Source organism: Lagopus leucura, unplaced genomic scaffold (genome assembly GCF_019238085.1).
Source record: "Lagopus leucura isolate 7727_CA_CO unplaced genomic scaffold, USGS_WTPT01 Super-Scaffold_100054, whole genome shotgun sequence".
In the NCBI taxonomy this organism is placed as follows: Eukaryota; Metazoa; Chordata; class Aves; order Galliformes; family Phasianidae; genus Lagopus; species Lagopus leucura.
In genome coordinates, this window is record NW_024962300.1 from 1,387,725 (window position 1) to 1,405,274 (window position 17,550).

The 17,550-nt window shown below is 49.1% G+C and overlaps 2 protein-coding genes across 3 annotated transcripts; one reads left to right on the forward strand and one right to left on the reverse strand.

The window, feature by feature from the left end:
* Positions 1–30: 30 nt before the first annotated feature.
* Positions 31–13,135, reverse strand: TRADD (TNFRSF1A associated via death domain). Its single transcript, XM_042886071.1, has 5 exons — positions 13,101–13,135; positions 11,516–11,666; positions 5,577–5,854; positions 2,964–3,150; positions 31–2,036 (listed from the first exon to the last, which is right to left on the reverse strand). Exons 2-5 carry the CDS (start codon positions 11,655–11,657, stop codon positions 1,729–1,731), a joined length of 915 nt encoding a protein of 304 aa, XP_042742005.1. The 5' UTR covers positions 11,658–11,666; positions 13,101–13,135; the 3' UTR covers positions 31–1,728.
* FBXL8 (F-box and leucine rich repeat protein 8) lies at positions 12,517–17,523 on the forward strand. Of its 2 annotated transcripts, none has more exons than XM_042886070.1 (3): positions 12,517–12,568; positions 14,484–14,714; positions 15,234–17,523. In XM_042886070.1, exons 2-3 carry the CDS (start codon positions 14,551–14,553, stop codon positions 16,207–16,209), a joined length of 1,140 nt encoding a protein of 379 aa, XP_042742004.1. In that variant the 5' UTR covers positions 12,517–12,568; positions 14,484–14,550; the 3' UTR covers positions 16,210–17,523. The 2 variants fall into 2 exon arrangements, with proteins under 2 accessions (XP_042742004.1, XP_042742003.1); XM_042886069.1 differs by lacking the exon at positions 12,517–12,568 and adding an exon at positions 13,218–13,299.
* Positions 17,524–17,550: the final 27 nt, after the last annotated feature.

A 17,550-nucleotide genomic window follows, 5' to 3' on the forward strand; every position in this document is an offset into this window, starting at 1 on the left:
GGCTGAGAACTTAGAAATATTCACTACCAATGAGGCAGCACAACATGCATAGGTCGTGTTTTCTGAAAAGCCATTTGCTGCAAAATAAAGAGCAAACACTGTTGCTCTTACAGCAACTTTCAAGTTTCTGATTTTTTTTTTAGAACCATTGGCCAGGTGGGTTGCTGCCAGAGTTCCCCAGCCAGGGAAAGCTAAATGCTCCCAAGTACAGTCCCACTGCAGCCCAAACTAACGAAGACCAGAATCACTGTGCTGGTCCCAAAAGGAAACGTGGCAGAGATACTCATTTTCTTTTGGGGAGAGCGCTGGTACTGCTGGAAGGGAGAGGACAGGACACAGAAAACATTCTTCTATGTCTGACTTAACTTCCAAGACCACCAGCTGCTCCTGCCCATGGATGGGAAGGTCAAAGAGGAAGAGAATTAACACCTAAGTAAAAAAGTATCAGTAAAAAATAAGGAATATGTCAAAACTGGTTGTTGTGCTTCATGGGACCTGTGTTGTGCTACAAACTTGTTGCTCTGTGCTTTGGTATAGGTAAAGGTATAAGCTCTGCTCTGTCGCAGTCTGCATCAACACACCAAGAGACAGCAGGCCTGTCCCACTGGAACTGAAAGCAGGAATCAGCCCTGAGTTTTAGGTACTTTCTCTTGTAAGCAATATTTTGCCCTCAAAAGCAAGGCAGGTAGGTCCCGGCATGGGATCTGATGCCCAAGTGTCACACAGCAACAACACTGCTGTCATTGGAAAGGCTCTGTGCAGATCCTGACACATCCCTGGTGAACTCAGCAGGCCAAGGACAGGTTGAGCGAAGGCACTGGCAGCCAGCTGGTTGGAGAGGCTTGCTCGGCGGGGTCTGGATGGTATTTGATGCTGCAATGCACCATACAGCAGCAGGTTCAATCAGTGACCTGTGGGCAATTTGCTGACTCTAAGGCTGTATATTATTCTTGCAGCACTGTGTTTTTCCTTTCACAAACTCCTCCAGGCTGGGAGAAGTGCTAGACGTGAGGCAGTCAATACATTATTGTACACCATAGTCCTGAAAGAGCTCTGAATTTGTGCTTATCCACACTGTTTGTTCAGTGCCTGAAGTCTTCTACAGCAGCAATCTTGTGCCCTGTGGAAGATGATGACTGCCTTTGGTAAAGGCAGTGGCACGTGGTAAGATGTGGGAAGGAACTACACCGGGGTAGAGCAGGACAGGTGTACTTGCTGCAGATGGTCCTCATTTGAAGAACAAAGAAAACATTATAAACTTGACTTTTCCTTTGTCTTTACATAGTTTCAAGCCTGAAGGCATACATGTCAATATGAGACAATATATTGCAGTTCTCCAGGTGATGGCCCCTGGGCCACATCTGAGAAACACTGGCTTTGCTTCCCAGGGGAATTCTCTGAGATGCCTTCCTTGCTTTTCACCTCTTCCCACCTTCCCCAGGGCTCGTTAACTTGCCTGGCTGCTTCTCTGTGACATTTCAGTCCTGAAGGAAGTCAGGCTGTCTTAGTGGTTCACAGGAAAGTAACATCGACTTCTGGAAACAGAAAGAAATAAGGAACATCAGAGCCCCATGTTGGCTTCTGGGAGCACAGAAACTGCCCAGGGCACTCCCTTCAGCACATAAACCTGCAGTGATTTTCAAGGCATTACATTCCCAGACGCTGGCAGCAGTCTCATACACTAATTAAAGCAAGAAAGCCCTCAGCAATGCCACCACCCTTTGGGCTCTAGGAGTCATCCTCATTAGAATGGAGGCCCAAGAGCTCCTCAGACAAGCTGGTGAGACCATTTTCTTCCAGGGCTGCAATCAGTCGTGCTATCGTTGCCTTCTTCCCCTCCGACTGGATAAATCGAAGAAGCATCTGATAGGCTTGTTCATAAAGTCCGTCTCTGTCGTATTCGTGAGCCAGGTTATCAATGACAGGATCTCGCAGGGCCCGGCAGTTCTTCTGCAAGGAGCGACCCACTTGCTTCCACTTCTTGGACACAAGCTTGGCAAATTTCTGGTGGTCATCTGGTGTGAGCGTTCTATTGTCTGAAAGGAACAGAGGGCAGATTAAACATAGGGTTTCATGGCTGATGTGATGTAGGCAGGGTTTGGTCAGTGTTCTGTGGAGCTGGGAGGCTGTTCAGAACTCACAGTGCATTGTTAGGAGCTGTGCTGCTGCTCTGCTTGTCTGCTGGTATCTTAACACCTGGCCAGCACTGCGCTGGGAGCAGAAGCGCAAGAGCAGTGAGGCTAAAGGGACTGGTTTGCTGCGGGCAGGGCTTGTGCACTCTGACACAATCCTCTAATGCTGGAAAGAGAAAATCAACTGAGCAGCACCGATGGCTTGGGTGGCACTTACCCATTCCCAGCTGTCTGCTCTGGCATTTCTGGGATTCTGTCAGGCTCATTCCCCTTCCAAAATCCTTCCTTGACATCAAGGTACCTGGGCTTGCCCCTACCTAACATGTTTTTATTTTCCTATTTTTCCTGGGGTTTGCCAGAGCTCAATTTTCTTTGACAGACATCCTCTTTGTTTCTGCCTTTCAAAAGCAACTCAGACCAAGCCCCCTGCTCCCTGGCTACACATCCTTAAAGTACTGAAACGCAGACAGGAGCTCTCTCCTCAGCTGTTTAGCACTGGGGACTGTTCACACACCTTAGGCACACTTGGAAAAGACCAGGCTGATCTCAAACTAAAACTGCTACATAGGACCACCTGAAAGCTTTCTGCAGCAGACATCACTGGAAACAGACACTGTACCGCAGGCTGCCTGGATTAAGCAGGTCAGCCCAGGACAAAAATAAGCCGAGGCCTGATCTGAAGGAGTGTGACAGTATCTTAATACTATTGCAACTCCTTCTCCATGGGATGCTGGGAGATCCTTAGTTTATCCCAGGTACACTCCACCACATGGTGACATTAATGCTCCCTTCTGGCCTTTGAGATTCTCTGGCTCAGTTCTCATTACTCACCAAACTGCTGTCCCTGAAAAAGAAATGTGACTTGTGGGGAAAGGGAGCTGCCTTGAGAAGGTAGAGAAGGGGAGTTCAGTGACATGCAGTCCTTGGAAGGCATGTTGTTGTTGATGTTCTGGTGAAGAATCAGGCTCTTGAGCCGTTCCTCCAGCTCTGTGATCTCCTCGTCCCGCAGGCGGTCAGGCTGTAATGCAAACAGCATTGATGATTTATGCCAGTTTCACCATCTCACAAAGCTGTAGGTATTTAGCTGGAGGGCAGGTTTTCAGTGTGGCTTAAGATCACGGTGTTGAGAGCGAAGCAATGAGATTGCTATAGCTGGTATTGTGAATTGGACAGATAGTCTAATGGAGTTCTGGTGTAAGTCTGCGCATTTCTACCTGCAGTGTGATCTGAAATGGGCAGTGCCCCCCTCGGGTCTGTCACATGCATCAGTGACTACTTACAAGCTGCACAGAATTGCTCCTAGTCCACATTTATTTTCAGAAGCCTACTGCAAGAATTAAGGCACCAGAGCTTCTCTGATTTACTCCACATGAGAGTCAGACCCACAAAATAGGGTGAGCTGATCTAACAGCTCATGGCCAGCAAAGCAGGCAGCTCCTGCTACTCTCCTTCTCCCTGCCTTCCCTTCCTATACTTAAGTGTTGTTCCTAGTGCTTCTGCAACCTCTCAAGCCTTGCTGAGATAAAACCAATCTGATATCGAAAGAGAAAGTAAGGAGAAAGAGGATAAGGAAATAATGCAGAGCACGTGTGAGCAGTCAAACTCCATGGTGCTCTGACTCAGTTTAGCACTTACGCTTGCATACAGCAGGTTGGCACCCAGCACTGCCCTCAGCCGGCCACTGATCTTTCTGGCTGCTGCGCTGGTAGGCAGAGGTCAGGCTGAGTCAATTCTGGGGAACAGACAATAACCCATTTCTCTTGTCCAGTCAGCTAATTCAGCAGAGGGAGGGAGCAGCAAGCAGAAGTTGAAAGGATGCCTGTTATCACATGTTTGGTCCCGGGTGAATGGTTTGCATTTCATCTCTGCACTTGCAGAAAAGCAACCTGTCAGAACACGCTCTCGTGCCTAATCTTCCAGTGGAGGCAGAGACTGCCTGATCCTAAGGACTGCTGAGAGGGAAGCAAAGCTGTCAGATACTGGTAGTTCCAGGTGGGAAAAAAACAAGGAGAGGAAAAAGGCAATAAGCTTAATCACAGCAAGTGCTTTGGTTTTGTGGTAAGATGACAAGATCCCACTGTTAGAATCACAGAATCATAGAATCACGAGGTTGGAAAGAACTTACAATATCATCCAGTCCAACTGCCCTCCCATCACCATTGCCACCACTAGCACTAAACCAGAACTCGCAGCTCCCCATCCAGGTGCCTCTTGAGCACTGCCAGGGACGGCGACTCCACCACCTCCCTGGCAGCCATTCCAGTGCCTGACCACCCTCTGAGAGAAAAAGTTTCTCCTCACGTCCAACCTAAACCTCTTCTGGCACAACTTGCGGCCATTTCCTCGGGTCCTGTTTGTTGCATGGGAGAAGAGGCCAAAACCCCTCCTCATCACAGCCTCCCTTCAGGAGGTTGTAGAGTGCAGTGAGGTCTCCCCTGAGCCTCCTCTTCTCCACACTGAACAATCCCAGCTCCCTCAGCCGCTCCTCATAAGCCCTGTGCTCCAGACCCCTCACCAGTTTCGTTGCCCTTCTCTGCACACACTCCAGGGCCTCAATGTCTTTCTTGCACTGAGGGGCCCAAAACTGAACACAGCACTCGTGGTGCAACCTCACCAGAGCTGAGTACAGGGGATGCTCACCTCCCTGTTCCTGCTGGCCGCACCATTTCCAATGCAAGCCAGGATGCCGTTGGCCATCTTGGCCACCTGGGCACACTGCTGGCTCGTGTTCAGCCGAGCACCAACCAACACCCCCAGGTCCCTTCCTCTTCACACTCATCCAGCCACTCATCCTCAGGCCTGCAGCACTGCATGGGGTTGTTGTGGCCAAAGTGCAGGACCCAGCACTTGGCCTTGTTGAACCTCATCCCATTCACCTCAGCCCAGTGATCCAGCTTATCTAGATTGCTCCCTACCCTCAGGCAGATCCACACCACCTCCCAGCTTCTGCAAACTTACTGAGGGTGAACTCAATCCCTTAACCTAGGTCACCAATACAGATATTAAACAAGATGGGCCCCAGTACTGGCCCTTGTTCTTGCTAGCAGGATTAGTCAGAGCCAAAGTGTGAGATGAGATGGATACAGATGGACACCAGATGTCATCCTTGAGAGAGGCACTGATGTCAGAACAGCAGCCTGCTGGCAGCAGATGCTGCGTGTCCCCACTCTGTCACAAGCTGTTGGTGCAGTGTGTGATGTTTTTGCTCGTGCTCATGTTACCATTGCTAGGGTTGAGATGTGTGAGGCAGGGGAGAAAGGTAGCTCTATAGTCCTTGAGAAAAGTACCCAGATCTTTTCTGGGGAAGGGCAGAGCTGTTCTCCATATTACAGTTGAGAGCTGAAGGAAGGAGAAGTTGGCAGTCCAGCGCACAGCAGCAGAGCAGAATTTGCACCCGCTTTGCATCCTGTGTTACTGCTTGGCTTCCCTCCCTCTCCCATTCACCTTTTCTCTGTATATGCACTCCAGGCAGCGATCCTCATCCTTCAGCATGTTGTCCAGGTGCTCATTGCCAGCCTTCAGCTCCATTTCTAGAGGCACCGTGGTCATGGCCAAGGAGAGCTGGAGGTGGTTCTGGAGGGACTTCTGGAGCAATCCTTCCCGGTAACTCTGCAGGAAGCGGCGGCAGTTCTCCTGCTTGCAGAATTTGAGCTGGACTATCAGGTGTGGGTGGCTGCAGTGCACTTTGAGCATGTCCACACCATTCACGCTGCCGGTGGAGTCTGGCAGGGAGAAGTGAGCAAAGTCACTATCCAGGCACGAGACAGACAACCCAGACCCACTCCCATCCACCACCAAGCCTGCAATGGAGTAGCTTTTGAATCATCTTCTCTCTGTGATAAAGTCCTCTGGGATGAAAAGCCTGTATATAAAACCAAGAGGAAAGGATTAGGTTTCGCTGCCCTGTGACCATGAATCCCTGCAGCGTGGCATCCAGAGGAAGCTGTTCTGTACTACAGCCCAGGTAACTTCCCAAAGCAGCTCACTGGGGGAGCTTTTAAGTTCAAGGCTCCACTTCTAGGGCAGAAATGGTTAGATTAAAACAGTACACAACAGAGATACACATTTTATACACAAAAATGCACAGTTCAGTTCAGTTCTGAGCCAGATTTCTGTCCCCATCACTGGAGTTTCAGGCAGTGGTAAAGGTCCTGGAAAGAGACCTAGCATTTCTTTCCCAGCCCTGTGCCCACAGGTAGCTTCTGGCTTGATGCCTTCAGTGCATGTCGCAAATGGCAAATGACAGACCCAGCTACATGACAGACCCAACCACAAGAATTTTGGCTGTCAGAGTGGACACCTTTAAATTTCTTTGCACAAAGAGTGAACTCACTGTAAAATGTCAGCAAGGACAAGGCAAGGATGTGCCCTCTGAAGTCAGTGTGGATGGAGCCTGAGAGACATGGACAACAGAGGGAGATCAGGCATTCATCCTTCCTTCCCCCAGCAGAGCTTAAATTCGATTAGCTGTGCACACTGACCGTGTCTTCTATGCTCTCTCTTGCAGCACTGGCCTGTGGGAGGCTGGCTGCACTGCCTGCACAGAGCAGCGTGGATGAATCTGCTCAGACTGCCGTTGTGTCAATGATTTCTAAACCACACACCATGGCATTATTTAAACGTGCCCAGAGGAATACTTAAGGCAAAGCAGACCTGCATGTTCTGCAATAGCGAGGACAAATGACCTAGCATTTGAAAATCTGTGCTAACAGTGGTATTACAGGGTTTACAGACTGCTGGTTGCATTAGAAGCTTTAGTTTGGTCTAGATGCATAACTTGGACTATGTACTTAGGAGAAGCATTTTAATTCTGTTCAGGATTGCTGATCAGAAACGCCCTTTTATTTTTATTACTTCCTTCATGCTTTGTGTTTTGTATGTGCTAATTAAACAAAAGCTTGCATAACTGGGCAAGAGGGCTGGGGTAGGGAAAAGCTGTACAGACATGAAACCTTTCTGAATGGCATACAAGGCAGCCACTTCAAAAGCAGCTTCTTTCTGAAACTTCTGACAGCTTCAGATTCCATGTCCTTTTTAGGTATGAATGAGCATGGTAGCATTTAGCCTTACTGAGAGCTTTCCTCTAAACGTGTGAGCAGATGCACATTCCAGTGAAACAAAGCAGGCAGAAATTGAGCCTAACTGGACAACTCTGTTGGGTTTCCTGCTGTTTCACGTCTTTAGATATGGAACTGGCCTGCACTGGAGCAGCTAGCCAGCTTTGCTAAACTGATGACTGCCAGAAGAAATACATGATAATCGCATAAACCCAGTTAAACACTATGACCTCAGTTGTATGATAGGTAAAGAGCACTGTGTGATAGCTGTTCTAGGTAAATATGATAAATTCTTCAAATTACTATGAGTCTAAAGTCAGCTTGGTGCAAAGGTAGGAAGAGAAACATACTTTTATGGCCATCTGTATCTCAACACCTTTTTTTGATGTTTAAGTACAACTGATGCTAATGTAATTGTGCCTGTTAAAGTCAGAAAATAGCTTCTGTTGGCCATCACTCTTTTAAAAAATAGCCTTCAAAAAAAGGAAATAATGTTTCTGCAGCAGAAATCAAGCATTTTTCATACCAACTGCAATCCTCCTACATAACTGTGTTTAAGTAAACATTCATAAAATAGGATCATTCATGAGACAGTTCAAATTGAAAGGAAGCCCAGGAAGTCGCTAGCCCATCCTCCTTTGCAAAACAGAGTCAGTTCTGAGGTCAGACCAAGTTTCTGAGGGCTTTATCCATGCCAGGACAGAGAACATACAACTGTGTTCCCAGAGGAAAATGTCTGACCTGTCATCCAATGTCTACTTTGTTTCCATTTATGCCTGCTGTCTCTCATTTCCCATACCACCATCTGAGTGCATCCTTCTCTTCCTGCTAGCCTCCCTGTAGGTACCGGCAGGCTGGTGGTGGGCTCCCCAGATCCTTCTCTTCTCCAGGGTGAACAGGCCTGGCTCCTCAGCATCTCCTTTCCAAGCATCTCGGTGGCCCCCTGCTGAACTTGTTCCACGTTATCAACATCTTTCTTGTACTGCAGGACCCTAAACTGGGTGCAGTATTCTAGATGTGGTCTAATGAGTGCTAAGCAGAGGGAGATAATCATTTCCCTTGATACACTGTATTTCTGGGTTGCCAGACTTCACCTTTAGCTTGCTACCTACCAAGACCCTCAGGTCCTTTTCAACACAGCTGCTCTCCAGCCAGTCCATCCCCAGCCTGTTCTGCCGCTGGGTTCCTCCTTCTCAAGGACAGATTGCTTTGCTACTACTGAACTTCATAGGATCCCTGCTTGCCCATTCCTTCTCCAGATCTCTCTGGATGGCAGCCCTGTCCTTGAGCATACATTGGAGTGCAGGATCATCTGCAAGCCTGACGAGTCATAGTCTGAAGAGAGATGCCAGTCTTTCTGAGTAACAGGGCCCTCCTTTCTGACTTGGCAGCCTCAGCAGACAACAGATGCTTCTGAGCATGAACACAGACACTAAACCCCACAGTACTGATCATAGAATGGCTTAGTGTGGAAGGGATCTGCTGGCTCATGTCCTGCTTTTCATCTACCAGGACCTCCACGTCCTTCTCTGCAGGGCTGCTCTCAATGAGTTCTTCTCTCAGTCTGCACATATATGCCTGCAATTGCCTCAGCCAAGTGCAACATCTTGCACTTGGCCTTGCTGAACCCTGTTAGGTTCTCTAATGCCCTCTTGAGCCTGCCCAGGTCCCTTTGGATGGCATCTCTTCCTTCTATTATCATAGAATCATAGAATCACAGAATTGCAAGGTTGGAAACGACCTGTAAGATCATCTAGTCCAACCACCCTCCCATTGCTATTAGTACCACAAGCTACGAAACCACATCTCGTAGCTCCTCATCCAGGTGCCTCTTGAGCACTGCCAGAGACAGCGACTCCACCACCTCCCTGGGCAGCCATTCCAGTGCCTGACCACTCTCTGAGAGAAGAAGTTTCTCCTAATGTTCAACCTAAACCTCCTCTGGTACAACTTCTGGCCATTTCCTCAGCTCCTACTATTTGCCTGGGAGAAGAGGCCAGACCCTTTTTCATCACAACCTCCCTTCAGGAAGTTGTAAAGTGCAATGAGTGCAATTATGTCAGATGCCCCACTCAGCTTGGTGTCATCTCCAAACTTGCTGAGGGTACACTCAGTCCCACCATCTATGTCATTGATAAAGATGATGAAGAGCACCAGACCCAAGACAGACCACTAGGGAACACCACTTGCGACCAGCCTCCAGCACATAGAGCCATTGACCAGAACCTCTGGCTGTGGCCAGCCAAGCAATTCCTTATCCACAGAACAGCCAAGCCTTCAAATCCATCTCTCTCCAATTTAGAGATAAGGATGCAGTGTGGGACTATGTCAAAAGCCTTGCACAAGTCCAGGTAGGTGACATCAGTTGCCCTTCCTTTGTCCACTGATGTTGTCACTCCACTATAGAAGGCCACCAAACTCTTCAGGCACGACCTGCACTTAGGGAAGCCACACTGGCTGTCTTGGATCACCTCATCTAGCACGTGCCTTAACAAGTCTTCCAAGAGGATCTGTTCTATCATCTTCCCAGGCACAGAGATGAGGCTCACTGCCTTGTAGTTCTCCAGGTCTTTCTTTCTCCCTTTCTTAAGAATGGGAGTAATGTTTCCCTTTTTCCAGTTACTGTGGACTTTGCATGACAGCTGTGACTTTTCATATATGATGGAGAGCAGCTTGGCAACCACAGCAGCCAGGTCCTTCAGAACCCTGGAATGCATATTGTCTGGCCACAAACTTGTACACATTCAGTCTCGTGAGGTAGTCTCTGACTTGCTCTGCTCCTACAGTTGGAGCGATTTTGCTCCGCTGACGCCCACCTAGAAGTTCAGTGACACAAGAGGTGAAAGAAGCCTGACTGGCAGTGACGGCTGAGGCGAAGAACTTGTTAAGTACCTCAGCCTTTTCCATGTCTGAGGAGGCCAGTTCTCCATTCTCCTTTATCAGAGGGGGTAAACAGTCCTTCATCCATCCCTTCCACCCAGTGTATCTGGAGAATCCCTTGTTTTTCATGTCCCTTGCCAAGTTTAATTCCACCTGTGTCTGATCCCATCCCTTCACATCCAGACAGCATCGCTACACTCCTCCCAGTCCACCCATCCCTGCTTCCACAGCTTGTACTTCTCCTTCTTTTCCCTCAGTCACAAGGAGGGTGGACACGGTGGCTATGGAGCAGGTCAGCAGCATGCTGAGCCAGACAGCCAGCAGCTGCAGTCTGATGACTGTGGTCAGCTTAAGTCCTGCAACGGCCCCAGCCTGCAAATCCAACTCAGTGTTGCTCAGGTCAAGGTAGGTAGCACTCATGAGAAAGCCTGGCCTCATGAAAGCCAGAGCTTGCAGAAGCTGAACCAAGAGTAAATCTTGTTCTTGAGAATGGAGATCTTGCTGTCCAAGTAGGTGATGGAGGGCTCCTCCGAGGAGGCACCCAGGGGCTGCAGTGGATTCCTGCTGGGTGCTGATGGTGCTGATGCCAGCATGGAGCCATCCTGATCGGATGCTCTCAGGTCTGTGTCAGCCACCTCCAAGACCAAGCCCTGCTGGTGGCCCAGGGATGGTTCCTGCTGCCACCTCAGCTGCCCCCACTCCTACCTAATGCCACCACTGCCTCATGCCCCTCTTGGTGGCCTACACTACCACCACACTGCACACTGATCATGAAATGTCTTCCCTTTTTTCCTCTGTTCATTGCTTCATCTCCTTCTTCCCCCCGGCTCACCACCCGACAGACTATGTGAGAGAGCTCTGCATAAAGGCAGGAATCTCTTAAGCATAAACTGACTGTAAACCTTTGGAGAGGCTTCTGTGTAGCCTTTTAAGAAATAAATAAGCACAGTCTGTGGCTGATGCAGAATCCTGATAAAAGCTGAAGTGAGACGTACAGAAGTACACTGCAGGCAAAAGAGGAAATGTTTCCCATGACTATAACCCATCCAGACAGATTAATAACTCTTATCACTCATGAAATGGGCACACAGCTGAACACACCTGAGTGCTTCTACAGCAGTGAGTGTATGCTGATTAGATGAAGAGCAGTAGCTGGATGTATTGCTAACCCATTTCAGTTATGAGGGAGATATGTTAGCATGAATGACAGTGAAGGTTTTTGCATCCAGTTGCATTCAAACTCAAATCACAGCCTGAAATTGTGAAAGAAATGGACTAGATTGCATGAAATTGCAGTCATCCTACCCATTAGCTGTGTCTTGGGTTTGCAGAGTAAGCACCAGAACTCCTTACCCTTGAGTGGGGGATTAAAGAAAGGCTTGGCATTGCTATGTGAAGAGATACCAATATATTTCAGTTTGCCAATATATCAGAGAGGATGGGTACCTGCTAATGCCAGCTTCAGTGCCTTGAACACGCAGGGCTTCTTCTGGGCGCTTTCATAGAGATTTGGCAGAATGATAGTCTTGCACGTTGACTGGAGGAAGAGGTAAGCACTGCCGATCCAAGGAGCCGAGCTACCTGCCATCTTCAGCACCTACAAAATCACACAGGTCAGCTGAGAAACCACAGCATAAATGGCCTGACATGGGAAGAACACAAGCATGACAAGATTACGTGGATTTGCCTTGTTTTTTGAAGGAGGTGGTGATGCTGCTGAAGCAAGCATACCCTATAAGGAGTTCAGTGTTATTTTGTAAAGAACAGCACAATGGAACCTGGTGACCCAAAAACTTGGCAGCTCACAAAGTTCTGCATTCATTCTCCACTGGATTCCATTTATTTATAGTCCAAAAATACTCCATGGCCTCATTTCTCCCCAGCACAGTAAGATTACAACCAAGATGTACTCTGGGATTGTAGATTGCAAACTGAAAATTGATTTATCTAAAACTTTACAGCAAGAAGGTGTATCAGATCATTCTGACCTCATCTGCGGCACCAGTAACCCCCATGGCCATTGCAAAGGCCTTGTTCTCTGTTTACAAAGCTGTTGGGAAGCGTGCATGCGCTCCAGAGAATCCAAACCTGACAACTCAGCAAAAAAAACTGTGGTGCAAGGCCTCCAAAATCCTGAGAGCCACAGCACAGCACAAGAAGAGATGCACAGAGGCTGATGCTAACCGTAACCACAGCAGGATCCCGTGTAGGAACCACATGATACACACTGTAGAGCTGTTGGCACACACAGTGCAAATGCACAGCAGCCTTACAAGCCTCTCACACAGGCTGGGAACCTCATGAGGGTCAGCCAGGGACTCATAACCTGCTCCTAAGAAAGCAGAGCAAAGCCCAGCAGTGCTGCCTTTACCCTGCTGCTGTCACTATGGACTTCGACCAGTCCTGGGGCCATAGGTATTGGAAGGGGGATGGAATCAGTCTGGTCAGACAAACCCTTCATGTGATTCAATGGGCGTGTAGGCTCTTGGCTCTGCACTGGTAAGCTCTTGGGGATAACTCTTCACTTTAGGTCCTAGCTCTTTTATGATTCCCTTATAGGACAGTGCGTCCATCTCTCCATTCTCACTGTGCCTCACTGGCAAGCTAATACAATCATAGGATGGTTTGAGTGGGAAGGGACCCTGAAGGCCATCTGCTCACACCGAGCAGGGACACCCACAGCTCCGTCAGTGCTCACAGCCCCGACCTTGACTGTCTGCAGGGATGGGGGGCAGCACCAGCTCTGTGTGCAGTCTGTGCCTCACCGCCCTGAGCGCGAACAACTTCTTCCTTAGCTCTGATCCGAATCTCCCCTCTTACCCGAATCTCCCCTCTTTTAGTCTGCGGCCATTTCCCCCTGTCCTATCACAACAGAGTCTGCTGAACCGCTGCCCCCCCCCACAAACCCACCGGCTCGCCACCGGCGGCTGCCCCGAGCCGCTGGGGTAGTGGGGGGGGGGGGGCGGGCCGGGGGGGCGCCCCCCCCGCGCCCCCCCCCCCCACTACCCCGGCGGCCCGGGGTGGCCCTTACCTCCCGCCGCCGCCGCTGCCGCCGCCCGGCCTCGGCGCCGCCGCTTCCGCCTCTGCGCGGCTGCGACGGACGCAGGGAGGTGCTGCCCGCAAGGGGTGAACGGGGAGCCCTGATTGCGTTGCGGGCGGTGCGCCGCGCTCGGCCGCCTCGAGCCCCCGGTGCGAGCCGCTCAGGGCGGGCGGATGGAGCGCGGATAGGGGTGAGGGCTTCGTCGGCAGAGGAAACAGCGACAACAACCAGCGGGCTCCCAGGAAGGAAGCGGGGCTGAGTTCCTCGTTGGGGGAGGGGATGGGGAAGAGCTGCTGTCACTGCGAGGGTGGCAGACATGCTGCGCTACCGCGTCGCACGCTGAAAGGCAATGAGTCACGCTTCAAAGCGGCGGATTCTTGAAAAAAAACGCGTCCTTCTGTTCCGCTCTGAGCTGTGCTGTTTTCCGTCGCAGCGCTCCGGCATCGGGCAGAAGCCGCGGGAGTGAAGCATTGCTTTGGCTCCGTGGCCCGGAGGCTGTCCCCTGTCTGGGACGCGGCCGTCCCCAGTGCTGTCCCAAGAACGGGGATGCTTGCAAGGCTGCGCGGCTCTGCCGTTTAAAAACCTCGCGATAGGGATTGAGAAGCTGTCTCGTGTCCGTGATTTTATGCGGTGGTTTTAATCTATGAAAAATAAATCTAGAAAAGTGGATGAAAAATACCGTTCCGTTCAGAGCTTATCAATCTCAGCCTTTGTCCCAGTGCTCATAGCTCACACAGAAGGTCAAGCAAAATGTGCTTTCCCGCTTCTAAGTCAGACTTGTGTAAATGGGGCTTATAATGAGTGGATTAAGAGTAATAAAACATTTCTGTCAGGCCGCCACGTCTTCTTGCAGGCAAGGGTCACTGCAATAAAGCTGCCCCATTCTGCTGTGGGCTTTTTGTTTCACAGTCGGTACAAAAATGGATGTGTGGGGCTGTTTTCTGTGTAGAGCTTCTGCTTGCAAAGAGGTTTTTTTCCACTCAGTTTGAGAAATCTATCTCAGCTTTTTGCATACCGGTGCAGCAGCACTAGAAAATTCTCTTGCATTTTTATTACTTACAGTAGCAAAGCCCTTGCTGCAGGAAAATGCACTTTTTTTCCCCCAAAGCCTCGATCTAACATCTTTAATACTTGAAGAGTATTTCCCAGCTTCTAGGCTTGGTTGGAAATAGTGTGCAAACATGCGGCCAGTGGATTTCCTCTATTTTTGCACTGAATTTCAAAATGTGGTGAAGTTTCAAGTTGAAAATAGTGCAGACCCCCTTTGTGACCCAGTCGCGTTGGTTTGACTTTGTATGTAAATGCTAAATATCTCCTTTTTTCTTTCTTTTCTTCTTCTTCTTCTTCTTCTTCTTTTTTTTTTTTTTTAAACAGGGTTGTTTGAAAATTCCCTGCAGTTTTGGAAGTTTCCCCAATTTTTGAACCCAGCTGAATCAGCAGCATGCTTGCTCCAGACTCTGACCCGTGGAGCTGCATCCCAGAGGAAATCCTCATCCAAATTTTCTATTACCTTTCTCTTCGGGATAGATACACAGCCTTCCAGGTGTGCAAGCAGTGGGCTGGGGCTGTTTCTTCCAGCTCCGTTTGGCATTTCACGGAGATCAGGTACGAGGAATGGGTTTCTGAAGCGTGAGCATCTCTGCAGGTGTAACAAGAGCATCACGTATCAGAGCGTGTTGAAGATGTGCAAGCGCTGTGCTGTGACAGCTAATTGATGTTAGCTGTGATTTGTGTGTGTGGCTACATTTCGTGACTAGCATTTCTTTATGTAACAGAAAATGGTGTTATGCAGTGTGGGCTTTTATGTTAACTGCTGATGATTTGGGTGCCACGGGAAGTATTACATTCTCAGGTAAGTCCCTTCAAGTTGCTCCTTGTATCACCAAGAGACAAAGTTATTGGGTTGTCATTCTCATGATGGCACTTACCTCCCCAGTGGTCTTTCTGGAGGCCGACTCCTCTCTCCGCCTCACTCGGTCAGAGTTTGGCCTTACAGTGACTTGCCAGGCATCTAGTGAGGAGAAATGTGTCATCTGTTGGTGTTTGCCAGAACACAGTAGAGAATCTGCTCTGTTTGCTCGGTTTACCTTCCGCAGTGACTGACCTTTTGTTTTACCCTTCCAGCTGTGATTCAGAGGATGAGGAGGGCATGCTGCAGAGCCTGTGCCAGTTCCTCAGCCAAATCAAACACCTGAAGATTAGATTTGACCAATCCAAAGAGGTCAACCGCAGGAACGTGACGCGCATCTTGGATGTGCTGGCAAAGCAGAACCACAAGCTGCAGCAGCTGTGCATTGCGTGCCATGGGGAGAACCCCTATTTCTACTCTGGCCAGGACATCCTGCAGAGCATACGGAATATGTGCAACACTAACACCCAGATAGATCTTCAGCATGTTGATTTTCGAAATATGCCCTTTACTCTCGATGGGGAGCTTGTTGAACTCCTAGCTGCCACCAACTCAAACTTGCAAAGTTTGTTCATCAACAACCGTACCCTGGTGTGCAATGTGGCACCGAACACCGTTAGGAAAGTTCTCAGTGTGTGTCCCAAACTCTCAGCCTTGGGGGTCTACTATGCCAGCCTGTCCAATGATGTATTTCTGGAGCTGCTCAAGCCAGAAAGAGCAGCTTTCACCCACTTAGACATTTTCTGTGAGCGCCTGGACAAATACATACCAGTCATCTCAGAAGAGCTGTGGGCTGCTGTCAGGCAAAAACATCCTCGACTCTGTGTAGACCTTGAATTCGATCATACGGTCCCTGGCTGCATGATACCACGGATCCTAAAGCAGAACATACCTGTGAGCACGCTGCAACTGAACACCTACAATTACATGGTAGATCAGATCAGGTTTGTCACCCAGAGCTACAGCAGTACTCTGAAGAAGCTGATGCTCCAAACCACATCCTCGGAGGACTTGAATTCCTCGCTAGTAGAGCTGGCGAGGCACTGCCAGAAGCTGATGGAGATCCACTGCTACTGCGTGGTCAGCAAGGAGGTGGTGGAAGCGTTCCTCACGCACTGCCCCTGTCTGAAGCAATACACTCTCAAGGTCACCAAGGAACGGCACCCCTGGAAACCAGTGGCAGTTCGGTGACCGGATCACCTGTTCCGCAGATGAAGCATTTGTTCTCAAATGTGATTGGTCAATGGCCATACAAAGAAATTGAATTAGATATTTCTAATTTTTTTTTAATGGAATGGGGAGGACAAGTCTTTTATCTTCTTTGTGTTCTCTATTTAGCAATAGTGGGAATGCCGTGTTCACCCTTTGTGAAGTTTTACAGGAAATCACAGTGAAATTTAATGTTTATGTTATGTTTTAAGCATATCTCAAAGTCAAGCACACCGTGTCAGGCACCCAGCAACTATTTAGGCAGACACTTAAGGAAGCGACAGCTTCAGTGCAGGTGTTCTGTGTCTGTTGGGGTCCTTAGCCACATGGGTTCACCTATAGTGACAGACAGTGGTCATCTGATGGAAAATGCCCTCCAAACTTGATATTTCTCTTCTGGCAATTTCTGTGATGATGAGCTCTCCAGGTATCCAGCTATCAGGTAACCTCCACTTTGTAATGGTTTAAACAGGAGCTGAGTTATGTTAGAAAATGTAAGCAGAACGAAAAGCACTTAAGAAAGAGCACTGGTAAGGTCAGAAGAAAGACACATAGCCTGCAAGTATCCTTCTCTGTCCTTTCTTTCTCAGAAATGCACATTTTCAGGTATTTGAATGCCTTTGGCAAAGACCTATGCTTTCACTGCATTGTTAATGTTTCTTAGGAGAATCAACAGTGTTTACAGTTTTTCCTGTCTCAGTCAGCAGCAAATGGCAAAGGTATCTGCCTCTAAGTTAGAATGAGCATGTTGTGTAGTTGTGCCAAGGATTCTGATGAGCTGTGATTTGAAGAGTAGATTCGGATTTTAAATGGTCCTGGCATAAAGCTCCCTTTGCAAGCAAATATTTAGAGCAATCTAAAGGATTTTGAGTGATAACAATAAAGCATGTTTTCTCGCAGTTACACATGTAGCTGTTTTCATCCGCCACTTTTGTCAGCCAAGAGCCAGACCAGCTCTTCTGGCGGATGAGACCCATAGCCAAGCCAACTTACAGTTCTGCCTTTTCAAACCCTTGATGAAGACGTGCAGCTCTGGGCTCTTGGCCAGGCTGTGCTCACCTCCACCGGCCAGCTTTGGGGCAAGAGAATTCCAAAATAAAACTACGTGAGCGCTCAGACAGAGGCGGTGGCAGCGCTGGGGCGTCCCGCAGGCTCCCAGCGGGTGGATTCAGCCTGCAGCCTTGCTGACCTCCCGGTGCAAGGTGCACAGCATGTGTTCCCTCTGCATGACGCTGCGTATTTATTCACAGCTCTGCGAGATCGGCTGCGGTGCATTTTCATTCTGTGTATTGTTCTCTGGGGCTGGTGATGCCATTGCATTGT

Excerpts from the sequence above, each read along its gene's own strand:
- TRADD (XM_042886071.1), bottom strand. The coding sequence starts at position 11,657 with ATGGCAGGTAGCTCGGCTCCTTGGATCGGCAGTGCTTACCTCTTCCTC. Across the intron at positions 5,855-11,515 it reads ACTGAAGCTGGCATTAGCAG|ACTCCACCGGCAGCGTGAAT; the intron begins GTACCCATCCTC and ends TCTCCCTGCCAG. Across the intron at positions 3,151-5,576 it reads AGTGCATATACAGAGAAAAG|CCTGACCGCCTGCGGGACGA; the intron begins GTGAATGGGAGA and ends TTTGCATTACAG.
- FBXL8 (XM_042886070.1), top strand. The coding sequence starts at position 14,551 with ATGCTTGCTCCAGACTCTGACCCGTGGAGCTGCATCCCAGAGGAAATC. Across the intron at positions 14,715-15,233 it reads TGGCATTTCACGGAGATCAG|CTGTGATTCAGAGGATGAGG; the intron begins GTACGAGGAATG and ends TTACCCTTCCAG.